The 27175-nt window shown below is 41.6% G+C and overlaps 1 protein-coding gene across 4 annotated transcripts in view; it reads left to right on the top strand.

Annotated features, from left to right (window-relative positions):
• Positions 1-27175, top strand: part of ZNF407 (zinc finger protein 407) — a 459316-nt gene that overhangs the window by 165700 nt on the left and 266441 nt on the right. For 3 of the 4 annotated variants that reach the window (XM_047086264.1, XM_047086265.1, XM_047086266.1), the window contains exon 4: positions 11459-11533. In XM_047086264.1, coding sequence (XP_046942220.1) covers positions 11459-11533 — 75 coding nt within the window. Of the gene's footprint in view, positions 1-11458; positions 11538-27175 lie in introns of those variants that run through there. The other variant, XM_047086267.1, reaches the window with a different exon arrangement.

Below are 27175 nucleotides of genomic sequence, written 5' to 3'. Positions count from 1 at the left end.
CTCCCTTCCTCCCTTTCTTCCACCCTTACTTCTTCTTCCCTCCCTCCCTCTCTACCACCTTTCCTCCCTCCCTTCTTTCCTCCCTCCCTCCATTTCTCCATCCTTATTCCTCCCTCCCCCTTCCTCCCTCTCTTCCACCCTTTTTCCCCTCCTCCCTTTCTCTCTCCCTCCCTCCCCATCTCTTCCCTTAGTCCCTCCCTCCCTTCCCCACTTCTCCTACCCTTCCTCCTTCCCTGCCCTCCTTCCTTCCTCCCTTCTTCCTTCTCTCTCCCACCCGTCATCCTTTCCCCCTTCTTCCTCCCTCTTCCTTCCTTCCTTCCTTCCTTCCTTCCTTCCTTCCTTCCTTCCTTCCCTGTAACTATCCTGAACCCATCTAGAATTGTTTATTTTGGTTCCCTTCTAATTATCATTTCATCAATTATGGCAATCCTTATTCTATAGCTTACCACTAATACAGGTGTTTTACTAAATCCATAGTAGTCTTTGAGACAATGTAAGTGTCCTAACGTCATTGTGTCTTGTGTGTCATTGTTATTAACTGAGCCAGGGCCACATCACTCCTCATTGCAGAGCCTAGATTAGACCCAGGGTTTTCACTTGCAATTTCAGCAAGTGATTCTGTGCTGCTGCCTGTGTTGTTTCATAAACTTAGAAACCAAATACACTTTGTCCTTGATTTCCTTACTTATTTTGGCAAGTGACTTTTTAGTTAAAAAATGCGGACACAAGAACTAAAGAGTAATATATATGAATTTTAATTTGTAAGACGGAGAGAAGCAGTGGTACTCGAGTGCAGTGTGTGGGCTCTGCTCAGACAGCCTGGGCTCAAATGCCGAAGGCCACTCCCTGGCTGTGCAGCCTTGTGGGGGCCGACTTTCACAGTATGTGCACGGGTTGTTAAAAGTGGGGTTCAGTAAGTTACATATATGTAAAGCACTCAGAACAGAGCTTGGTGATTTCCCTCCCTACAAATAAAACAAAAAACCTAATAGGAGATGGCTTTTGTTACTATTAAGAATGTGGTTAATACTGGAAAATCTACATTTAACGTTCTTGGAAAGGTGTAACACTTATAATTCTGACAATACTAATAGTGATATTCTTATAGGACCCCTTAGCAATGACCTCTTGAGAAGGAGGAGTGCTGGGTCTCTGGATATCTTCCCGTCCTCCCCTATAGAGCGTGGGCAATGCCCTGTGGGCATGTGTGAGAGTTTGTGGGTTTATGTCACTACCTCGTGGTTTCTTGGAAGAATATGTCTGATTGCCATAGCTAACATTGCATTATATCTAAGAGCTCACTGCTGCTTTTGTGCACACAAAGCTTACCTTCAGGAGAGGTGTGACACATAGAAGAGTTTTTGGTTTTTATGAATAAACAAAAGTTTTGTTAAGTTTTGTTTCTTCAGGAAAATAATAATTAGAATTTTTGAATATTAAAGGACATTTGGTGATTTTAAATTTGGGGATGTCGATAATTTGTTTTTGGAGGAAGTGGTTTTATGTAAAATTGCAAGGGCAGATTTCAGATGTGGAAGTTCTGGGTTCTGTGGGATGATTATAACCAAAAGGGCATTGGCATTTCAAGAAATGGTATCGTAAGATACTTGGGAAATCCCGATAGACATAATTGGTTTGGCCTAGCAATGAATGATCTGGTAAAAGAGCTTGAGAACTGTAGTTTTCTTTTCTTTCCTTTAAAATTTTTTAAATGTTGATTTAATTTTGAGAGAGAGAGAGACAGAGTGTGAGCAGGGGAGAGGCAGAGACAGAGGGAGACACAGAATCGGAAGCAGGCTCGAGGCTCTGAGCTGTCAGCACAGAGCCCAACGCGGGGCTCGAACTCACGAACCCTGAGATCATGACCTGAGCTGAAGTCAGACGCTTAGCCGACTGAGTCACCCAGGCACCCCGAGAACTGTAGTTTTCAAGTGTTAACACCCAATAACTTCTGAACTTTGGAATAAACAAATCTCATGTAATCATAGATTTTTTTTCTTCATTTGCCACATAAAGTTTTTGATAGATTTGAATTCCTTTGAGAAACTTCAAGTTTTTTTGTGTGTTCATTTAAGTTAATGTGCTAATTAATAGGCCAGAGAAGTGGATGGAAAAAACTCTTACGTGAAGTCATGTTTAAAACAATGTAAATGAGAACCTGTTTACAAATACGTTTAGGATGATATAGAACATATTTCATTTAAATTTTTAAAAAATGTTTATTATTGAGAGAGAGAGAGAGACAGAGCATGAGCATGGGAGGGGCAGAGAGACAGGGAGACACAGAATCCGAAGCAGGCCCCAGGCTCCCAGCTGTCAGCACAGAGCCCAACGTGGGGCTCGAACTCACAGACCGCGAGATTATGACCTGAGCTGAAGTCGGACGCTCAACCGACAGAGCCACCCAGGCGCCCCAGAACATATTTCATTTAAATGTTACGCTAATGAAGTTTTAATACTTCAGTTAAGTGTTGATTTACTTTGTGCAGCATGTTTTACATTTTAGAAACAGCCATACCATGATCTTGGTTTCTGATACTTTGAGAGCAAAATATCTATTTTATCTTGATTTTGTTCATAATAAAACCGATGCGCTCTAACACCACTGGCCAGTGTTTTAATAACGCTTGGCATCTTTATGTTTATCTCTAAGCATAATTATTCTTGTTAACTGATTGCGTTGTGTTTATTGTTTTATCTGACCTGTTTCACTGGTCATTAATTTTTAGTTTTTATCTTCACCACAGGATAAGTGTATTCTTCTTAAATATTATAAGTACTTTCCTAATCTCTGAATTAAAAAATGAAAAACTAAAACTTCTATCCTACATCAACTACTTGATTTTTCACTCATTAGTTTCTAAAGAGTCCTGTTCATTTAGAACAGTATTTAATATGCTATAATGATATTCTTTGTGAATACTTCTATTTCTGTAGCATTTCTTTTTCTTTTTTTTCTTGTCTCCATGAGGCATAATCTTCCTTTCGCAGGAGGCACAGAAAGGCAGAAAGAGCTCTGTGTCAAGGCCAGGAGGCGTGAATCTTGATTTTACGTCTTCAGCTTCTTTGCCACATTTTCTTGTAAAAGTCAAAGTCACTTCCCTTCTGGGAGCCCCGGTCCGTCCTCGCTCCGGTCACCCTGGTGGCGGCTGTGCTGCTCATGCAGTTGGTTGTGGCAAGGCGCTGAGGGGACACGAGTGTGCTGTGTAAAGTATAAAGCAGCATGTTATTTTTCACTATTAAAAATTTTACTGATTGTAGAAAAGCAAAGAACGTAAATATCTAAAACTAAATCTCATGTTAAGTGAATTTGACTTGTATTTGCTTCATGTCTGTGTTTGTATGTTTTTATGCTAGAGTACAAAAATACATGTGCGTTTATATACACACATGGGATTACATTGTACGTAATGTTTTTGTCTTTTTTAATCTAATATGCCTTGAGAAATTTTCTGTACTTTTAATTGGTGCATAATATCCTAATATAATCATGCCATTACTATTTAGCATTTAGGGTCTTTTTATTTTTCAGTTGGAGTGCGGCTTTTTTCCCTTCATTTCCAATTCTTTCTTGAGGGTATATTCCAAAAATTGGGATAACTGGTTCAGATGACTATTGAAGACTAATATTTGCTCGCTTAAGGCTTGGTGCTTTATTCAGTTCAGTAGGGAATCATAAAATGTTTATGACTGAGGTGCAGTATGAACATATTTAGGGACAGATGATGTGATGGTGGAATACGGGGTGAGTTGTGATGGAGAGCACCTTGATGCTTTCACACTCTAACACGGCTTGTTCTAGTGCAATCATAGGAGAATGAGAGAAGTATGTAATGTCTTGATAGGGAACAGTTGTGACCCAAACAACAGATGATTCGTGAACATGAGGATATGATTATTGAATTGGGCACGTGGTACAGGTGCTGGAATCAGGGAAGTTTGGAGAGACCGTTAGTGAGGGAAGGTCATGACTGGGGTCAGGCCTGTTTGAAGGTATTGTCAGTTCAGAGAAGGAAAACATGCCCCAGGAAAGGCCATGGTGGAGGTACGTATTTCAGACTCATCCACAACAGGGTTACGCTTGGTGCCCAGAAAGGAATTAGTATGAAGTAATTTGAAGTAAGAATGGTAATGTCATCCCGTGAAGGTAAGAGGAAGGACAAGAGTTGACAATAGTGGGAAGCAGGGAGTGTTCAGGGATGGCAAGAAGCACGTAATTGGAGATTTCAGGAAGTAGTCATGATCAGCACGTTTCCACTTGGAGGATTCACAGTAAAAGCTGCTTCTTTCTCTGTGTATACTGTGTTTTTTTTTTTTATATAAAACATGCTTGTATGCCACTTGAAAACATATAGTATTTTAGAAAATGAAAAGATACATTCAGTTGTTGTAGTGAATACTCATTACCTAAGAGTAGCCGTTATATTTGAGATCCTCTGTATATTTCCTTTCCTGGCCATCAGGAAGTATACCCACCATATTTCTTTGTGTGTTTACTTACTTATTTATTTATTCTTAAAGTTTTATTTATGTATTTTGACACACACACACACACACACACACGGGACATGTGGAAGGGTCAGAGAGAATGAGAGAGAGAGAGAATCCCAAGCAGGCTCTGTACTGCCAGCACAGAGCCCGATACAGGGCTTGAACCAGCAAACTGTAAGATCATGACCTGAGCCGAAAGCAAGAGTCCGACGCTGTACCAACTGAGCCGCTCAGACGCTCCTTTACTTATTTATTTCCTAGTTTTGTGTCCCAAAGGAGCTTGGATTTAGTGATATCCCAGTAGCAGTCATCATAGGTAGCACCTAGATCTTGCTTTGTAAATACTACTCCTTACTATAAGAAACTGGGGCCGAGTCCAGTTCTACAGCAGGGAAAAGACATGGTGAGCCTGGAACATCTTACGCTGGAAAATAAGGAAATGCTCAGGCACCAAGAGGAGTGATGTCAAAAGGACTTAGTAGCTAGCTTTAAAGGGGCTCCATTGGCTAATTTTGGGACAGTGTGAGAATTACAAAGCATAATTATGGTAATTGTGAAACATAACATAAAAGTGAAAATGCAAAAGTCCATTTAAAATGTTCTTGGAAGGGAGCAAGGAGGAGAGCATGAGACAGTGAGGCAGGTGAAAATGGTGAAGTTCTTTCTAGAAGAATGTCATTCTAATAAATGTAGAAGAAATGATAGAACATTGTCATTTTGCAACCCTTATTATAATGATTGTGATAGGTAAGATTAATTAATGAACACTGCTGCCACCGGGAGACCATTGTGGGGGAAGAAGATGGTCATATGTCCCCCAGTAGAATCACCTGAGTTCTTTGGCTAATGGTCCGGCTTCTTCCACCTTCAGAGCCTGCAGTGCAGCAGTCTCTGGTCCCGGTCTCGTAGTTCTAGCTCTCTCTGCCTCCTTTCTTCTGCCTTCCTCTTCCACTTTTAAAGGACACTTGTGATTGCCTTGAGTCCACCTACATAGTCCAGGATAATTTTCCTATTTTATTGTATTTATTTTATTTTTTAATGGTTTTATTTATTTTTGAGACAGAGAGAGACAGAGCATGAACAGGGAGGGGCAGAGAGAGAGAGAGAGAGAGAGAGACAGAATCCGACGCAGGCTCCAGGCTCCAGCTGTCAGCACAGAGCCCGATGCGGGGCTCGAACTCATGGACTGTGAGATCATGACCTGAGCTGAAGTCAGACGCTTAACCCACTGAACCACCCAGGCACCCCTATTATCTCATTTTTAAAACTTTCTGAGATAGGCATTTCTGTCCCCACACTACAAAGTAGGAAGGAGAGGATTAGCGTGATTAAAAAAAAGAAATGTGTGGGCTCCACTCCCATGGTAAGTGGTAGAGTAGGCCCTGCTCTCGTTGCTGACTGCAAAACCCGTGCCTTTTGAAGTGTACATCCGGTCATGTTCATGTCCTGTTTCAGTGTTCCTCAGACTCTACAGCAGCATTTTCTCAATTGTGTCCTGAAGACAGAGTTCTAACAGATGTTCGTTCATCTTTATGACAAAAATATGTAGCAGTCCAGTAGGTTCAGAGAGAGCTGCACACATCTCCCCTCCCTTTCTTGGGCCTCCGTGCTCACAGGCTCTCCTTCCGACTGGGAGGCTGCAGTGTCTGACTCTCCCAACTCAGTGTTGCCTGGTGAGGCTTCACACCCCGCCCTCTAGCCCTCCCCTTTCGGAAACATCCCTGTGACTGTCCTGCAGAACAGTCATCTGCAGGATATTTGGCAAATGTTGAGAATCTGGAGAAAATCTAAAGTTTTTGGCATGACTCACAGGACGCTTCGTGATTTAGAACTCTGCTGTTTTGTTTTTTTTTCCTTTGTTATCTCAGATTGGTACCTAATTCTCTAGCAATCTTTCTCGACCTTTCTGTGTTAACTTCTTTCCCCATTGCATGTCCTGGTCCGTGGGCCTGGAATCTGCACGCCTTGACCCGTTTAACTGTTGTGCTCCGAGGCCTCTTTGGAACCTCGGAGTGGCTCCCGCTCTCTGTGGTCTCTGCTCGCGATCTTGGCGATTGCACCTAAACATTCTTTGTCATTGCTTGCTCCTCTCCTGTCTGTTCCATGGGTAACCCTGAGTGCTGTTTACTTTGGAGTCCCCGGTGCTTACTGATGGTATTAAAACATGTGAACCTTTTAATTAGTGTTTGAATCGAATCACTTTGAATTGCATTGTAGCTCCTATGAACGTGGGGTTCCTACCACATTGCTAACTTGGCTAACTTCCTGCTAACGTGGCCTGATTACAGAGAGGTGCTGGCCAGTGGGAATGAGGTAGATTATCGGGAGGAGGGGGGTAGTTAGGCCTTGAACCTTTGAGTTTAAGGTGGTTAAGAGCTAAAAGTGGCAAAGATTTGTATAACATTAAGAATGTGTGAGTCACCATGCTCTGTGCTGTGCAAACAATGATCGTGTTCTCCTCATCACATCCTTATTAGGTAGGAACAGTCACTGCCATCCATTTGATATATGAGGAAACCGAAGGCACCTTGTTGAGTCACATGTCTGAGCTTACAGGGTGAATTAATGCTGGACTGACAAGTGACACCAAGAAGTTCAGGTCCAGAGTCACATGTCTTGGTGGCATGCTGGGAAGGGGTTGACACTGAACACCACCTGTGAGACGTCTCCGTGTAGCCTGCGTTCTGGGCAGTGGTTAGGGGTGTGTGTGCCTGGGTGTTGGGGGCCCCGCTGGAGACCTGGGTAGGGGACTCGGATCCCTCAGTAAGACCTAAAGAGGGTGTACATGGGCTTGCCTCACGGTCGTGTGTTAACAAGTCCTGCAGATTCTTGTTGACCTACTGTGTTAATGTGTTTGGATTTTAACTGCTGAAAAGCACACACGTTCCTCTTTCCTGTAACCTGTGTGGCCTGCGTTGACCTGATGGTCAGAAATTCTCACACAGTTAGGTATTATATACCCTACAGGCCCGTCTTTGAGGAGCATGTGCCCTTGTCAGAGAGGCAAGGGACACAGGAATAACATGGCAGAGACTCAGGAGGCATACAGCTGCTGCTCGTCTTGGCTCGAGGCCGGGAGGAACACGGCCTGTGCACAGCTGACCTCTGGCCCCCCGTTAAACATCCTGACTTGCTGTGTGTTAGAGGCTCTCGCGTGCTGTGGCTCTAGGTTTCTGTTTCACATCCCTTTCCCCAGATTCATGACACTGTTTTATTTACTTAAATAGATCAATCAGATAGTCTTTGATGACTCTGAAGTGGAAATCATTCCGCAGTGATACGACCTAAGGGACTGAAGGAAGAGGCTGCGATTAGGTCGACGTATCGTGTAGGAGAAATCGGTTTAAAATTAGAAGTTAAAGTAAGAAATATTTGTACTGAGAAGTAGAAATCTATAGCTAGGATGTAAATGTTATTACTGTGCTGCTCTTTTGACATCAAAAGCAATTTTAAGTGATGCTATTTCAGGCAATTATAGATACTTGGAAATCAATCATATATAGAAAACACTGTTTTTATTATTTCAAGGTGTTCCTTCAGATTGTCAGGCATTTGCAGGTGGACGACCTCAGCGAGTGTATTCTAGCATGCACCTCGCCCTTGACCTCCAGGCCAGCAGGTTCCCCTCTTGTTGGGTGCCTCCCAGAGTCTCCTGGCGGCCCCTGCCCTCGTCTCCTCCCTCCGTCTACTCTGCGTCCAGCAGCTAGAGGAATCCATCAGAATGGGAGTCAGACGTGTCCCACTAGTGTTCAGACTGGGCTTCCTTTCTCACTGGAGTGTGAGCCTGGGCTGTCTGGCCTGTGAGGTTGTTGCTCTTAGGGATACCACATGGCCTGCCCTGCCCTATCCTGCCTTCCCCTGCCCTCCCCTGCCCTTCCACCTGCTCAGCCCTTGCCCCTTCCTCCCCTCTACCCTCCCCTCCAGGAGCAGGCCCCACACTAGGCTCATACTCAGCTGTCCTGGCTGCCCTTCCTTCTGTGGCGTGCTGTTCCCTGCTCTGTCCCCTGCCAGTTCCTTGCCTCCTTCCCTCACAAGCCACATTCTGGAGCCTCCAATATAGAATTTTGATTCCAATATAGAATTCAGATCTTCCTTCTTCTTTTTGTTTATCCTCTTATCACTATTCAAGATGCTTGTTCTTGTCTGTTTCACTAGTGTTAACATTTTCTGAGGTAGGACTCGTAAGTGTTGCCTTGTGTGCATCGCATCTGTCTAGAACTGTTCCTTACCAAACACGGGACTTGCTGTGTGCCCGCAGGAGTGCAGCGGGCTGGGTGCATCCTGTTGGAGGCTACAGGTGATGGAATGAAAGCTCCATGAAGGCACAGCTCTGTCTGATGTGACATATTAGTGCGCTACACAGGAAGTGATCAGTAAATGTGGGGAAACACGATGGAGGCCAAAAGGCGGAAGTATTCATGAGGAAGAAGGCATTTCACTTGTATCACTTTTCAAATTTGTGGCTATTTTTGTTTTATTTCTGATGGCATCTAGATTTTAAAATTTCCAAAGCAGTTAATATGCTAAAGATATTAATGCAGTACTATGAAGATGGCAGTGAAAGCTAGAAGACATTCAGTAATCACAAATTGTTTGCAATGTTTTGTTCGTGTAAGTTGGTAAGATTATTTTAGCCATGTTTGAGTTATATTTTTTAATCGAGGATGATACTGAGACTTTGATGCTACTTGTACTTTGTATAGACCGAATTTAAAGACTTTATACGTCAAGTCAGATTTCAGTTGAATGGACATTTTACATTTGGCTGTAATTGAGCTATATTTTAGTATTATAAATTTTTCCCATAATAAAAAAATTGTTATTCCTCCAAATATTTAGTGTTACATTGAGCAGATAATTGAGAAATTATATTAGGTAGAAGCTTTCTTTCGCTGTGTACTTTAGTTTGCTCCCCTGTGCAGGGTAATATTTTTGTTTCCAGTCTTAAAACTTAAACATTTTAATTAATAAAATTTTTTTTCATTTAGAAACTGCACTGTGGTTCTAAGCTCACGTCTCTTAAATTATACTTGGTCATGTAAATAAGCTTTGCTTTGCAACTTTGGGTTCTTAACCTTTGCTCTTTGCTATTAGCTTTATGTTTTTTTAATTATAGGAAAATAGAGGACAGTAGGGAAGTTATGCCTTAAATGGACTGTTGTTATTACTGCATTCTTTTTTAAGGAAATGAAAAATGTTATTTATTTTGTCCAAATCAAGCAGAAACAAATATAGAATATCTTGTACCATTATTCTTGCTAAGTATTTAATATCATCACTCTTTGATTCTTTACATGTAATCATTTTTCCATTTTAATGATTGATAGTGTGATCAGTTATTTATAGTTGTAAAGCATGTATTGTCCATATCTATTACCTAACATATAAAAAAGAATGAATGTCATTTTCAGTGTATACACATAATTTTAATAATGAAGTCACAGTCATTTAAAAAATGCAAATACATTGTTTTAGCCTCAAAATGAGGTTCCCTGGGGCGCCTGGGTGGCACAGTCGGTTAAGCGTCCGACTTCAGCCAGGTCACGATCTCGCGGTCCGGGAGTTCGAGCCCCGCGTCAGGCTCTGGGCTGATGGCTCAGAGCCTGGAGCCTGTTTCCGATTCTGTGTCTCCCTCTCTCTCTGCCCCTTCCCCGTTCATGCTCTGTCTCTCTCTGTCCCAAAAATAAATAAACGTTGGAAAAAAAAAAATTAAAAAAAAAAAACAAAAAACTGAGGTTCCCTAATATTATAGGAAAATAACCAAAATAGACCAGAAATGGGGGAAAAGAAACACACACACAAAAGAGGCATTCACAGTTTTAGAAATTGTTTCAGTCTTAGCTTTTGACACGTCTCTTCCAGAAGGCCGCAGTACGTTATAGTCTTACATTGCCCGTTTGTGCAAACATGTCCAGATGAATTCGGTGTTTAATGTTAAGAATCTTATAACATGCCAATTTGATTTGTAGCCCTTCATATCATAGAATGCTAATTAAAATCATATTTTTGCATATGTCATGCCTTTCATGTACATATGCAAATAGATTCTGTTGCCTTTCAGCTATTGGTAATTAACTTTATGAAGGACAGCTGTAATACATAATTAACAAAAATGTTTGCAAGCCCTTTTACACTGGAAGTTATAACATTAAATTTCTTTTTTTTTTTTTTTTTTGCTTATCAAGAGAACCATTTTAGTCTGATGCTTCTGAATGAGATCTAAATTGTTTTAAATAATCACACGATGTAATTAAATTGATGTTGTACTGTATTCAGAAGGAGATAACTAGTGTTCCATGGACTGGGTGCTGATTCCTGTCCATTTCATATTTATGAAATCAAAATTGAATTACGTAAGCTGATTTGTGTATGAAATAAGATAGTGTGTCAGGTAATACTTTTTGTTTGTTTTAGTTATTGACATCTTCTTGGCACTTAAGCACATTTTTTTTTCTTTTTTTGCATGTGCCAGAGACACAATAAACATTTATAACATTTTTAAAAACCTTTTTTCAAATTATTACCATGTTTTCAAGGAAGCTTCATGGAAGCTATTCATTTTCTCTTTTATAGTCCCTTAAATATTTAATAAAATGACATTTTCTCAAACTCATTTCATGATTGAAGTGTGGGATCAACTAGGGGGCAGTGAATGTTATGTTGTGGTATTGCTTTATCTTTCTTCTGATGGTGAAGACAGTGACTAAGCTACAGTCATTGTTTTTGTCCCTGTTCACACACTCAAGAAAACAAACCATTTAATTTAAATTCACTTATTTCTTCTGGTCTTCAAATATCACAGTATATTTGATCTATATGCAAGCATCTGGTTTACCAAGAACACCATTGTAATATGCACATTCCTGTTGTATTCATATATAAATGCCTGTTTGAAAATACTTTCTGGACATATTTTTAGTAGAGAGTTATGACTGAATTCTATAATTATTGTTATTTCTTTCTTTAGGGTTGCTTTTGTAATGAAGAAGCACTTAAATACTCATCTGCTAGGCAAACATGGAGTTGGCACCCCCAAAGAAAGGTAATTTTTGTTCATTTTTAAAAATTTAACAAATACAGTTATGTTTTCACTTTAGGCTTTAAGTGCCTTCTAGAATTTTTATCAAGTCAGTTCATCATGTTTTCATTTGTGGTACTCTGTGGTCTAATAATATATTTTATGTCATTCTCCCCCCAAAATTTAATGTCATTTTAATTTAAAAAATTATAATCTAAAAATATTTGAAAGGATTTAAGGGACTTTGAATTTGTGAAATAATCTTGAAACAGTAGAAAAGTTGATTTAGAGGGGATGACCTCTGCACATGTGTATGAATGGGCTAAAATAAGTATGTAAAAGTAAACTTGGTCTATTTTTCCTGTATTTTTATTTTGAGGTTTTAAAATAATATTTTTAAATTCTTACTGTAATTAAACATTGCTGACACTAAAAAAGAAATACATCTTGTGTCATCCCCAAAATAATACTATAGTTGCCATGTCATGAAAAATAACACTATGATTATTATGTCATCAACTGCCAGGCCTTCTTTTCTCTTGCCACTGTGTCATAATTAGCTTCGGCACATATACTTAATTATATTAGGTGAGCAGAAATAGAACAATGTCAGCTATCAGGTGAGCTTGGCTACTTCTGAAATTTTTAAATCTGTAGAGTGTACAGCTCACCCAGAGCTAGTAAAACCCTCTCTTCTTCCTTCAAAGACACAGTAGGTTGCCCCCAAACCCTCCGAGACGGCATCTCAAACTTTGTAGTTGCTCCTGGAAACTTTTGGCTTTTAATACTTTTTTAAGATGTCAGTCATGATGCAGATTGTTCTATAGCCCAGGACCTCCCAGGACTTCTTCCTTATTTGTAAATGTTTAATTGCCTTTTTAAAACATTTAAAATGCTCTTACCAATATTTTCTGTGTTTATAAGCAATTTACCTTGACACTTCTTTTGAGGGCATACCGTTTTCTTAGCGTTTTAGTTTGGACGTGACTACCGCCTCAAAATATGGAGTGTATGCCTGCTTCCTTTTTTTTTTTTATCTTTGGGTTTCTGGGACTTCTGTTGGTAGCCATTAGATTTAATTTGAGCCTGACTGTATGTGTTGAACACCTTCTGAGTGCATTATTCTTGAAATTCAAAAAATTCTATATTATTTAAATTATAATTCAAGAATTGTCAGAGTTATGTTTCTTGAGTGTTTATGAAAGTAGAAACAAAACTTTTGTAAGTACTATGTTTTTGTTGCTTTTACATGCATTATCTCATGTTATTAGCAGTGCATTATTCCAGTTTTATAGATCTAAGGACCAAGATTCAGGAATAGGCAATAATTTGTTCCATATCTTATAGTGAATACATGTTAGAATTGTTATTATTCTGACTCTAATCCCATTGTTCTTCCTTGTACTAATTATCCACATTGAGAATCTTTATATACAGGTACTTAGGCTGTTTTGTTCACAAAATAAATTACGAATAATGAAAACAGTCTAGGTCATTTAATTAGTAAAAAGAAAATATTTCCTACCATATAACTAGTATATGTTTTGGACTCAAATTATATCGTTTTGCCTTTTATTGAGGAATTGTAAAGGGTGAAGTAAGTGGTCATATTGTTTCATACTAATGAAAAATTGGGCACCTTACACATATTTTCATCCTTGAAGCCCTTAAGAGCAGTAGAAACCTCCTATGTATCATGACAGGAAATTGAAAAGCCAGGTGTACTATTTGGTTTTCCATTTACCTGACACGGTTTGGTCCTAAAATCAGAGAATGAATCTCAGGTGGGGAAAGCACGTCCCGTCTTTGGGGCCGTAACCCCCTACGTAGTCCAGGGTGCAGGCCCCACCTCAGCTGCACATCTTCCATTGAATTGCTGTTTCTATTAAGACCTCTGTGTCTCAGAACACTTGTTGTTTCCAGTATGTGTTTTCGGGGTGCTCCCTCTCACTGCATAGAAATGCGACGTCAGAAAGCCAGGGCCCCAGCAGCAGTGTCGGTTTCCAGTAGATGTGTGTAGCTGGGGAAGGTCCTGTTTAAGTAGCAAAATCTAGCACGGTCGGTGCCAAAGGGCTCTTTTCTTCCATTCCACCTTCTTCCCTGCCTTGGCGAGGGAATTGATGGCTGTTAATGGTTTTAGGAAACAAAGAAACTCTTTATCAGCATGTTGAACCCTCACTTTGGGCATTACTGTTCTCAAAATTGAGTTAAACCTTTTTTTCTTACCTATTTAAAACATTAATGCCTTGGCTATAGTTTTGCAAGCTTGCTATATTTTAATTTCTCCAGGACAAAATAATCAGCTTACTTTTTTATGTTTTAAATTTGATTCTCCCCTCTTATGCGTTGCATATTATAGCAAATAGTAATAGAAGTTAGCCAAATAGGCCGTGACAATTAAATTAATAATGCATTTTGTTTGCAAGTATTTAGGCCTTGTGCTTTGACTGATGTATGCAAAAATGATAATTTATTACCAATAAATTCATGTACTTGCACTGTAGTTTGATGAACCAGTAAATTTTGTCAGCATGACTGTCATTAGCAACAGTAATTTAGATAAATTTCAAATATATATGTTTTGACTTCATGAACACCTGAAGTGGTGGCCTGTGCGAGAACATAGTTTTTTGTCCCTAAATTTGCCTGAACTTATTTTAAGGTAGTACATTACTGTGTTTCTGAAGTCTCATACACTTAAATATCAAGAACTCAATATAGCTACATCTGATTCACGTTCCAAAATAATAAACTCCAATTAATTTTCAAATTCATTCTAAAGTATTTCCTATTTTAAATAAGTAATTCTGTTCTTAATATAGTAAGCCAAAGTATCTTTATGACTCTTTGAATTTGCTAATAGTAATCTAGAAAACGAGCCTGTGCACAATTACCACAACTGAAACAGCCATAATAAGTCTATCTCTTGTGAAAGCCAGGCGCATGTAACAACAGAAGGAGATGGCCTTCCTAGTTCAGTGCTTGTGTGGATCTATAGGAGGAGGGAAAGGGCTCACTGGGAATCTCTGAATTTGTGGTGTCCAGGCACCAGCGGGAGGTATCTGCCCAGGCAGCATCTCAGGAAGGCTCCTAAGCCCCCCAGCTACTTTCACCCAGGGAATTTTAAATTGGATCCATGCATTAGACAGTCTAAGAGCTAAATAATTTCATGATCAAAGGAAGTGTACCTATTTTTTCGATTTATTAATGAATATCTACATCACAACCTTAGTGAAGCCACTTTGTAGGCCTCTACTCAGGTTCTCAGTCTCTGATAGAGCATTATTGTCAACATGACTGTGGGGGGTGTGTAGGCCCTAGGAGCGGGGAGGAGGCAGGGGGTCAGGGGTAGGCTCAGGGCTAATTAGTGCTTTTGTTCCAGTGAATGGGTTTCCCCCAGGCCTCCTTCAGATTCTTGAGCTGTGAGATTTGTGTTGGCCCTATCCCCTTTTATCAGACTCTTGGGATTGTGGTTAGCCATCTTGCTTTTAATGGTACCTTTGATCTTATTGCTAAGTAAAATCTTTCCCCCACACTTTTATACATGCCAGGTGTTACCTAGACTAAACTGTGGGGTAGAAATCCTCACAACTCTGATACTTGGTTCTAATTTCTTGTAACGCATTGTGACCAGACGTGACATCGTGGAGGCCTTTGGGGTCTACCTGGTCTCCTTTCCTTTCTCTCTCTTCTCATAAACTTTTATGTTTATATGTTAAAATTTTATGAAAACATCATTATTTCCTGCTTTTCAGTTTAGATGGAAAACATCACTCTTTTTCTTGAAACATGAAAGTATCCCAGACCGAAACAGTCCTGGGAAAAGCGTATATACTTGCGCAGGGAGTTGCCTTTGAAGCTTTGCTGGCAGTGGTTTGCGTTGATTAGAAACTTAAGTTGCTTTTAAATGAGAAAATAATACCTTTTTATAAAAACTGTGAATGACATATATTTAAACAGACTCAAATTTTTCCTCTCAGAAGAGGATGAGGTTAATTCATTATTGTCACTTGATTGTCTGTTTTTAAAAGTTACCTTGGGCTAAGTTGGCACGTGATTCTTTAGTGAAGGACCAGAATCTTTCTTAGTGTTTATGCCTCATGATTTTCTGAGGGGGTAAATACTGTTTTCTGTCACTGAAATGGGTAGCTTATTCTCATGGATACACTGAGATACTTTACTTTGTGCTATATGCCCATCTTAGATCTCCATGGAGTGTTCTTTCTCCAACTTGTGGGTCACACTGTATGACTGCTGGCCTTGGGCCGTCTCTCCCCACCCCTGCTGCTTGTTGGCCTTCCCTCTTATTTCTTCTCTTACTCGAATGGTTAACAGAGTTTCCTTTCTGCCCTCCCTGTTTCTTTTTCTTTTTCTTTTTCTTTTTCTTTTTCTTTTTCTTTTTCTTTTTCTTTTTCTTTTTCTTTTTCTTTTTCTTTTCTTTCTTTCTTTCTTTCTTTCTTTCTTTCTTTCTTTCTTTCTTTCTTTCTTTCTATTTGGCCTGATTTAGGAAAAATAAAGTGTTTATGGGCTCTTCTCTGATTAAAAAAAATACACACACACACACACACACACCCCAGAAATAACTCTTGAGCCACAGTGGAGGAAAACATGTCTTCTTTCCATCGTGGCTTGCTTTTTTTAATGAGTGGGAGATTGTCCTATTTTAATGACTTCATATTGCGTGAGCTCAGGACTCTTTCTCTGTCTTTTCCCATTTCTCCATCTGCAGATAGTATCCAGTGTAGAATTAGTGTCCTGTGATCATTTGACATGGTTTTATTGTGAACAAGTGGGATTGAACAGACAGATGGCCCTTCTAAATAATTACTTCTACGTGGAAAGATAGATAGAAGTCACATCAATTCATCTAAAGCCAAGGTTATTTATTATTGTTAGAAAATTTCCTTTTATACTTTACTGACTTAAACTGACAATTTATTAAGGTACACATGGAGATAAGTATATATTTTCCACCAAAGGTATCTTGTCAGCATCTGGGAATATTTCTCAATTAAACGGGTAATTTAGATGTTCTATGGTTGCTTCATGACAAATGTTTTCTTACTGAAATGGGTATTTTCTAACTCTGACTTGATGAATTTTCCTCATGAAAGTTAACAAAGTTGTCAGTGGTCTGGAATGTCAGTTCTCAGATCCTCATTTGTCTGTTGAAGTTTCCAACTTACTTTGGAGGGAAGAAATTTGGACCTACTTAGAGCTAACTGTCATGGCTCATCCCCAAGGAGATACAAATCCCTCTTTTCAGGCTCCTGTCTTCATCTGGCTCCTCAACGTCCGTGAACCAGGGCCTCCCCACTCCCCCTTCAGCGGAGTGTTCAGAAGCCCCGCGGAGTGTCTGCATTCTGTATGTCTGTCTGGCTGGTTTAGTGCTGTCCTCGGTGCACCTGTCCGGCTGTTTTAGTGCTGTCCTCGGTGCGCCTGTCCGGCTGGTTTACTGCTGTCCTCGGTGCGCCTGTCCGGCTGGTTTACTGCTGTCGTCGGTGCGCCTGTCCGGCTGTTTTAGTGCTGTCGTCGGTGCGCCTGACTGGTTTAGTGCTGTTTTCAGTGCGCCTGTCCGGCTGTTTTAGTGCTGTCCACGGTGCGCCTGTCCGGCTGGTTTACTGCTGTCGTCAGTGCTCCTGTCCGGCTGGTTTACTGCTGTCGTCGGTGCGCCTGTCCGGCTGCTTTAGTGCTGTCCTCGGTGCGCCTGTCCGGCTGTTTTAGTGCTGTCCACGGTGCGCCTGTCCGGCTGTTTTAGTGCTGTCGTCAGTGCGCCTGTCCGGCTGGTTTACTGCTGTCCTCGGTGTGCCTGTCCGGCTGGTTTAGTGCTGCCGTCGGTGCGCCTGTCCGGCTGTTTTAGTGCTGTCCTCGGTGCGCCTGTCCGGCTGTTTTAGTGCTGTCCTCGGTGCGCCTGTCCGGCTGCTTTAGTGCTGTCCACGGTGCGCCTGTCCGGCTGTTTTAGTGCTGTCCTCGGTGCGCCTGTCCGGCTGTTTTAGTGCTGTCGTCGGTGCGCCTGTCCGGCTGTTTTAGTGCTGTCCACGGTGCGCCTGTCCGGCTGTTTTAGTGCTGTCCTCAGTGCGCCTGTCCGGCTGGTTTACTGCTGTCGTCGGTGCGCCTGTCTGACTGGTTTAGTGCTGTTTTCAGTGCGCCTGTCTGACTGGTTTAGTGCTGTTTTCAGTGCGCCTGTCCGGCTGTTTTAGTGCTGTCCACGGTGCGCCTGTCCGGCTGTTTTAGTGCTGTCCACGGTGCGCCTGTCCGGCTGCTTTAGTGCTGTCGTCAGTGCGCCTGTCCGGCTGGTTTACTGCTGTCGTCGGTGCGCCTGTCCGGCTGGTTTACTGCTGTCGTCGGTGCGCCTGTCCGGCTGCTTTAGTGCTGTCCTCGGTGCGCCTGTCCGGCTGTTTTAGTGCTGTTTTCGGTGCGCCTGTCCGGCTGGTTTAGTGCTGTCGTCGGTGCACCTGTCCGGCTGGTTTACTGCTGTCGTCGGTGCGCCTGTCCGGCTGGTTTAGTACTGCCCTCGGTGAGCCTGTCTGGCTGTTTTAGTGCTGTCCGCGGTGCGCCTGTCCGGCTGATTTAGTGCTGTCCGCGGTGCGCCTGTCCGGCTGGTTTAGTGCTGTTTTCAGTGCGCCTGTCCGGCTGTTTTAGTGTTGTCGTCGGTGCACCTGTCCGGCTGTTTTAGTGCTGTCGTCGGTGCGCCTGTCTGACTGGTTTAGTGCTGTTTTCAGTGCGCCTGTCCGGCTGTTATTAGTGCTGTCCACGGTGCGCCTGTCTGGCTGTTTTAGTGCTGTTGTCGGTGCGCCTGTCCGGCTGTTTTAGTGCCGTCGTCGGTGCGCCTGTCCGGCTGTTTTAGTGCTGTCGTCGGTGCGCCTGTCCGGCTGTTTTAGTGCTGTCCGCGGTGCGCCTGTCCGGCTGGTTTAGTGCTGTTTTCAGTGCCTGTCCAGTTGTTTTAGTGCTGTCCGCGGTGCGCCTATCCGGCTGGTTTAGTGCTGTCCTCGGTGCGCCTCTCCGGCTGTTTTAGTGCTGTCCTCGGTGCGCCTGTCCGGCTGTTTTAGTGCTGTTTGCGGTGCGTATTCCCTTCCTTCTGAACATGCTGTCGCCCGCAACCTCGGTGAGCACCATCGTGAGAGAGCCTCTTTCCTCCACTGTGTTACTTGCTTTCTTCCTGGTTTTTGTGATAATTGCTTACATTTAGGGATGTTTTAAGAAGTAACCTTATAAAAGTCGTATCTTTGTTACTGTGAGCTACAGGTTGCTGCTCATGAAAACAAGTCACATCTTCCTTGTGAGACTTGGGGGCCAGTTTCTCTCTGGTCTTTATTTCCAGGAAAGGTTGTGCCTTTCTGAAACAACTTGTCATTTTGGTCTTAAGCACCAGCAAATCCTGTATGTAACTGAGCTTTCTTCGTTATGTTTACTGCCGGGAAGCTCCGGGCCGGAGTCGTTGTCCGTGTCTGCACGGTGGAGTGGGCTCCGTGGTACGCGCATTTCATGTACTTCTGTTACTTCGTGTTTCCTCGCTTTTTTCCTTCTGGCAAATTCCCGTTTTATGTGAGCAATATGTTTTAACCACCTCACATAAATCAATGCTCACATAATTCAAAGGAAGTTTTGCAATGGGAATTTTTGTAAAGTAGGGTCAGTACTTGGGACTGTGTATGCCTTCAGCTTTTGGTGTGGGGGCAATGTGTTTAGCATTGTGCAGTCCTATTAGACTTTTTTAAAACTGTCCTTGCCCTGCGGTATGAACACTTAATGTACTTCCTTGCACTGATTCAAATGGTGCTTTTTGTTTCTCATGATTATTTGTTATTTTGAAGACCGATTGCTCCTAAAGTTTGCTAAGCAGACAGAATTAGTATGTACTCGGCAGGGAAAGGGAGGATGCGTTTATACCAGGACATCCTCTCTCATTCGGTCAGAAATGAGAGCCGCTCTTAGTGCCTCATGGTTATGTGATCACATACCTTCTTAGTGCATCATGGTTATGTGGATCAAATACCATATTTACCACTTTAAAAGAAATTCTCAAGTTGGTAGTGGAGGAATTCTAAGTGTTAGTGGTATATATATTTGTTATAGAAATGTAAGATTGTTTTCTGCTTTTTCTAAACTTTATTCTTTAGTTCTAAGCCAGCATTTTATCGAGTGTTCATTTCTGTATTTAATTCCTGGGCATTAAAATATCATGAATATTATATGACTTTGTTTTTTAGAAGAGATTGGTTCTTATACAGTTGTCTATAATACATCCAAAGAAAGAGAAGAGCTACACAATGATACAGAAGAAGGTTTTAGGAGAGGAAAAAATCTTGCATAAGGTTATTATGCTGATAAAGGCATCTCATTTATTTATTGGCTTATTCTTTCTAATTAAGTTTACTTATTTATTTTGAGAGAGACAGAGATAGCACGAGTGGGGCAGGGCAGGGGCACGGGGGCGGGGGGAGAGAATCCCAAGCAGGCCCCACGCTTTCAGCGCAGAGCCCGACGCGGGATTCCATCTCACAAACCTGAGCCGAAACCAAGAGTTGGGTGCTTAACCGACTGAGCCATCCAGGTGCCCCTGTTGGCTTATTCTTCCTGTAAACGTTTATTACTACAGTGACGGCTGTGTTCCAGAATCGAGATGGTATTGGTATTTGAAAATGATAACAGCTTCTGTTCTTACACCCCTCAGATTTGGGGCTGCTGAGCTGAGGTGCAGCTTAGACACATAATACAAACATAAAGGTAAGAGAGAATTCTGTGGGGGTAAGATTCTGATGGACAGACACTTGGGTGCTATTCCAGAGTGTCTGAGAGAGGTTATTTTAGGATGGATGGTCAGGAAGGACCTTTTTGCTGGGGCTACGTTGGAAGCGTAACGTGGACTTAGAGCCTTCCCAGCGGAGCACGGTGAGAGGCCCTCTGTGAGGTGTGTGTGAGCTTCACATGCCCTGTTTCCACGAGCCTGCAGGGGCCTTGGGCGTGGGGTTGGCAGAGAGTGGTAGGAGATGGAACCCTGAGACCACAGACTGTGCACTGTGGGGGAAACGGTCACCACTAGGAGGATTTCATTTAAGGGGATTATGGGACGGGTCAGGATGAGCCTGGGAAGCTGGGTTGGAGTCCGACTGAGAAGAGCCTTGAGCCCGGTGCCGGTGACCGTTCGCTCTGTATGTAAGAGAAAGCCAGGGAAGTTAGAACTCTTGGATTGTTCATCTGTCATGTGCAGTGCAGACACCAGGGAGAGACTGCAGGCAAGTGGGCTAGCGTTGTCACAGCGACGTGCATCCGTGAGCCCTGTCTCCTTTCCCTGGCCGGCTGCCTGGGCCCTTCTCCTGTTCCAGCTCCAGTGTCCTTCTGCTGCATCGTGCTGCAGACCCAACCTGCAAAGAAGCCCCTTAATCGCCCGTTGTGTTTTGTTAGACGCGTTCTTTTCTCAACTCTATAACCCATTTTCTTCCCTTCTACATACTTTGCCTACTCCCCCTGCACACTCATACTGGGTCCCCTCTGTCCTGCTGGCCAGTCCAAACGTTCTGGACTCTCCGCCCGAGGCCCCGGTCCTTTATCAGTCCCTTTCTTGTTTATTCCATCTCTGACTGGTCTTGTTTTTCATCATATTCCTATGGAACATCCGTGAATAAAGAATAGATATGTGTGTGTGGTTAGAAATTCCTCTCTCCCACCACTTCCAGCTCCCAAAATAAGAAACCCAAAAGACTATAATAATACTGCATACATTATAATTATGTCATCTAGTACTACTTTGTGAGTTATTAGACCCTAGATGTATGGTTTAGTACTGAGAATCTTTATTCTCTTGTCTCCTCTCTTATTCCTATATTGAAATAAGACAATTGAATTTTGTGGCAATAGTGAACTGTCTATACCTTTTTTAGCATGAACGTTCAAATTACTTTGCATGTAATAATACATTGTTGTTTAATGTGACAAATTAATTTTTAAGGGATTTTTTTTTTTTTTTTTTTTTTTGCTACGCTTTAGTAATTCATTCAGATCTTGGATATGAGAATATCTGCTATTTTAACTTTTTTTTAAGGTCAGGGAATAAATGATTCCAAATATGATTGATCAAATATGTTAAATGTTCGGAATATAGGTGTTTTTCCCTGGCAGGCATCTAGAATATTTTTGGCCATTCTCTTCTTTTATTTCACTTAAATTACTTTTAGAACATTGGGGCTTATACATCTGGACTCTGACTAAAATATGCCTTAAGCTCTTATCTTTAATTCCCAGTCAGTGCCAGAATTAAAAAGAACAAAGGCCTATATGTTCACTGCAGCCTTCAATTATGCTTAATTACCAACTTTTACACAGTTTCATTATACAGTACTGACTTTTTGTGAGAGGTTCTTTATATTCATGATGTCTTGGTAGTTGCTTATAAAAGTCCAAGATTAAAATTTTTCCTGAGGAGTTTTCAGGAAACTTATAACCTTTCTGAAGGTAATTTTTATAAAGTTAGATCAAAGCAAATTTGATCATCCATTTTAGCAGATGAGAAACAAGGTGTTTACATTTCATTATGCTATGGAGCTCTGATAGGAAAAATCAAGGGTTTACATAAGTTACTCTCTAAGATATTTCTCCCCATTTCTTGGCACTGGGGTCACTTGTATAATCAATTGTGAGCTTAAAGCAAAGGGTGTCTCCACTGGTTTTATGGCTCTGTTGCCCTTAGTATTCACAGGAGAAAACAAGCAGACTCCGATGTGCCATATGAGATGCGTTGACCCTGTAGTAATGCCAGTGTTTCACCCAAGCACCGTCCTTCATTCCAGCCAATCCTTCATCCCCTTTCAGAAGAATCATGATGTCTTTGATGCTTACTAAAATGTTAGCACCTCCGCAGATTGAATCGTGTAAATGAACACATAGGTTGAAAACTGTCAAACGCTAGTACTTTTCTGTAAATCAACCTAATTTCATTTTGAGTTACTTCTAGCATGTGATCCCAACATAGAGACCTCCTTTTCAGAGAAAGTCCTTTTCATTGAGTTTTAATGTAATTCCAGTTCTTTTCTTGTTTTATGGATGATTTCCAGCATGGTGTAGTAAGCATGATATAGGAGTTGGGTCAAGACAACATGAAAAACCCCTGCCCACTGCCCTGCTGGAAGCCATGTCTCCGTGTCCTCTTGGTGGGTCACACGTATTGTCTGTTCAAGCAGGGTCCAGATTTTGTCTTATTGGAAATGCCCCCGTAAATTTTCACTCTCTATAATCACTTCTTCCCACCAAGGCCAGTGTACTGTTTAACACATTCTACTTTACAGCGTATGCCCTGTTTCCATAGGAGATGATTTCTTGAGGACGTTGTTGGTGGCTTTCTTTCTCTGTCAGCTTTTCAGAGGGTGATTGACACTCCATGAATATTGCTGGATTTAAGATACTAAAATCTTCACTGAAATTTTTCTTTTTGTAAGATGGCCTTTTTCTTTGCTGGTCTAATACATGATTTATGATCACACTATGAAGAAGGTATCACAGATTAACATAGTTTATGTTACTGTAGATGATCCTGCCTCTTAGTGTAACCAAGCTCAAGTGCATTCTTCTGAGTCAGTGTGACTTTCTCACCTTCTCATCTGTGATGCTGAGGACGACACCTGTTCTCAGTTGTCAGGGTTGTGGTGAAGTGAGCATGAATTTATAGTTCTACTATTATAAAAAATCACAGTCTATGTATGCGTAACATTTTGTAACTTAAAGAGTGCTTGTTTTTAGATGAATACGTATTAAAGGAGCTTTCAGTTGCTAATGTCTAAATAATATCTGTGCCCCTTTTTCCATGCTAATCTGGTTGAGCAAATGATTATGGGAAACAGCAGATTCAGCAGAACATACATATGGAAGTTTGTATTTAAATTAAACTCAAAGTTTTTGCATGTTAATTATAACTGATGATTTTCTTTTTCATTATGACAGCATTGTGGTGTTCACAATGTCTTTGTCTCATTTCACATTTATAAATCGCGTGACATGGATATGACACATATTGGCAGACTTACTGCTGGATATCAAGTCTTTTACATTTAGGGTTTTTTGGTTTTTTGTTTTTTTTTTTTAAATACATTGTTTCGCGATTACTAGATTTTGAAGGTGAGGAAAATATTAACAAAGGATTTAACCCAATGCTTATTATTTTTTTATTCATACTTGTAACGATAACAGTATATGGACATATTTCAAAGCTTCAATGCATTTTTAAGTTTTCTCTTCTGTTAAACAGCAAACATAATGTATGTAGAATAGAACCGCGTAAAACCAAACAAGAGCATAGCTACTCTGCCTGCACCTGGCAGAGGGTCCCAAAGACCACATCGTGACGAGGGACCTTCTCTGCACCTCAGAGAAGCCGTGGGCTCCTCAGCAGAGTAAATGTCTCATGCACAGAGCTACTGTACTGAAGGCCGTTGACTTCTGCAGATTTCACACTCATGATAGAGTTCATGTGCCAGTGGTCACACAGAATTTGAATTCCTCTGGACATTGTGGTGGGAATCGGACATGCTCAGAGCCACCGGTCAGAGCTCCTAACTCGGCTGCTGCTGGAGCCCAGCCTGCCCGCCTCGGCACTGCTTCGTCTGTTGTGTTCTTCCTGTCCCAGGTCTCCAGTGCCTCTCAGGAAGTGGTTAAAACCAAAACAGTTTAATCAAATGGTTCAACTGCTAGAGTTGATGATGATGAAAATAAGGAAAGAGTGAACAAAAATCTGAGAAGGTAATCATTCACAGCTGGAAGTTCGAGGTCGGGATAAATTAAAATCTGGTACACAGTGTTCTGATTCTCAGGTTTGGTGGTGAATCCACCGACGTTCATTACGTTATTGAATGTCTAAATAAAATGACACGGGGCCACTGATGGACCGACGATAATTTATTTCTGGCCCTGTTTCGTGCACCACGGTCTTTTTGGTAAGACGGTCACCTCCCACATTCAGATGATGCACCCCACGTGCTGGCGCGCAGCGAAGAAAAGGTGGTGTGAAAATTTTTATTTAGTCGTCTGGCTAGGAAGAGAAGTGCCCCACTTAGTGCAGGAGGAAGCTTTGGTGAGCGCTGAAGTGACTGCTCTCTGGCCATGCCATTAATGCAAAACACCGGATGGACTTTCAACAAAAATGTCATGTGTTAGAAGATCATCACTCTTTAAAAATTTATTTGAAATATCAGTGTGAACTGTTAGTTTATGTGGCTATTTTACTCACATTTATTATGAGCAAAATTTGATTTGGAAATCTTAGTGTTCTTCCTTGCATAGCGCGAGGTTGACGGTGGAGGGACCCGCTGTCATTCGTGGCGTAGAGAAGCGGTTTCTGCAGAGCACGGCAGCTCTTAGAGAAGGGTCCTGAAGCCCACACACGTTCCTCACAGACAGACGCCGGGGTTCCCGGCAGCCGTGCCTGACCTTGCTTGTTAGGAGTCCTGATTAGCCTGCTGCAGTGTCTGAGAACGAAGCCTGGGCGAGCTCTGTCCCTGGAGATGGAAGGGTTTGCACCGAGAGACGGAAACTGTGAATTTCAATCAGAAACCGCCGCCTCCTCCAAGTGCCCGGTGTTCGCCGGCAGGGCTCTGCTTTGCAGTTGTTTTTCCCCTGGTTTAGCACCAGTTCCATCAGCCCTTCCTGTCCACTGTGCTGCTGAGGCCCCATCCGGACGGCCAGGGGGCTTTCCTCGGTTGTGACAGCTTGCTTCTGCTTGCTGCTCGGTGGGCGGTGTCCCGTCTTCGCACGTGTCCTCTGGGGACTGTCCTGGTTCCTCATTGTTTTGGTTGTGGAGACTTAGGTTGATGTTACTGCAGTAATGATGTTCTGAAGTGGAGTGGAGAGTTACTTTCTTTTCCTTAGTGGAAGGATTCATAGCTTTAGTAATGATTTTAGACCATATTTATAGAACCACTAAGATTCTAAAGGGGTAACTTAACTTTTTGAAAATAACTTACCAGCCTTTATAAAGGAGGTTATATTCTATAGGGCTTTCTAAGGGTCTCACTTCATGTGCCTGGCAGATGTCAATGCCTGGCTGTGTGTAATTTGTCCTGACACTGGGTAGCTTACTGCAGAACTATATAGATTTTTGGATTTAAATTTTTTTGAACATTTTTATTTAGTTTTGAGAGACAGAGAGAGAGAGACCACGAGCAGGGGAAGAGGCAGAGAGAGAGGGAGACACCGAATCTGAAGCAGGCTCCAGGCTCTGAGTTGTCAGCACAGAGCCCGATGCCGGGCTTGAGCCCATGACTGTGAAATCTTGACCTGAGCTGAAGTCAGATGCTCAACCGACTGAGCCACCCACACACCCCAATTTTTGGATGAAAGGGAACCGTTACATTTCACAGATGTGAAAACAGTTTCAGGAACACTTGCCTTAGATCATCTAGTTCTTCAAAATCTTGGCGATCCAAAAGTCATCTGTGTCCACAAGTTTTGCAGATTTCATCACTTCCTTGTTTGGTGAAAAAGAATGGTGGTTCCATAGTTCTTTGGTACAGCTCTGCTCTTTCATGGCTGATCTTTTAATAGTGTTGCTCACAATGCTTAATGGCTTCTCAGCACTTTTAATCTTAGTAACTGCTGGTAAATTATGTGCACCTTGGTGTGTTTGTGGAACGTAATCCTCCCCCCTTTTAAGGTGCTTATTCATGAAATAGAATTTATAAAAAATGGGGAAGTCTGAGTGTACTTGTGTAATTGAGTAAGACATGTTTGTTTTTAGTCTGAAGCTTATATTGCTGTGAAACTTCTATAGTGATGCTGTTTACAGAAATTACAGGCTTACTTTGTTTCTTCCAATGATCGCATCATTGTTAGCATTCGTTGCGATATAAAGTATAAAACGAGATTTTTCTTGAGAATATTACACAGTGAAAAGGTCTGTCAACTGAACAAAGGGGCAGTATTCTTCATTTAGCAGTAGGAAAGGGGTAGGAGTACGTGTCAGACCGTGGAACTGATGGCAAGATAAATCCGCGCGTGTAATACACATTTGAGGCCAATGAATTCAGCTACTGGTGCATAATAGGCCATACCATCGTGAATATTTCCTTGTTGTTCTATACAGATTTTAAAATTAAAGTTGCATTTAATTATTACATATAAATATATTGGAAACCTTTTGATGGAAGTAACTGCTCATCTGTTGATATCAGAGGTCTGAAAAAAAATTCCTGGTAGAAATTACTTCATTATTATGAGTTTTATTGTAGTTAAAATATCACAGTGCTCAGTAGTTTAGAAGTTCTTTCTGTAGAAAGAATATCTTTCTACATTAATTCAGTAGCCAGTTTTGTCACAGATTTTTCCCTTATGTTTTTTTTCTTGAGATATAATTGGCATATATTATATAAGCTTCAGATGTACAACTTTATGATTTGACATCTGTATGCACTATAGAGTGAACACCACCATGGGTCTAGATACCATTTGTCACCGTACAGAGACCCCCTTCACCCATTTCACCCACCCCCCAAGCCCCTTCCCTCTGGTGACCACCATTGTCTTCTCTGTGTCTATGAGTTTGTTTTTGTTTTATTTTTTAGATTACACAGATGAGTGAAATCATACAATACTTATCTTTTTGGATTTTACTTTTTTCACATAGCATAATACCCCAGAAGTCCATCCATGTTGTCACAATTGGCAAGGCTTTTTTCTTATGTC

The sequence above is a fragment of the Lynx rufus genome, unplaced genomic scaffold (genome assembly GCF_022079265.1).
Source record: "Lynx rufus isolate CCGP_SWC_20201006 ecotype Redwood Valley unplaced genomic scaffold, mLynRuf1.p SCAF_20, whole genome shotgun sequence".
Lineage (NCBI taxonomy): Eukaryota > Metazoa > Chordata > Mammalia > Carnivora > Felidae > Lynx > Lynx rufus.
This window is presented reverse-complemented; position numbering and strand designations above follow the sequence as displayed.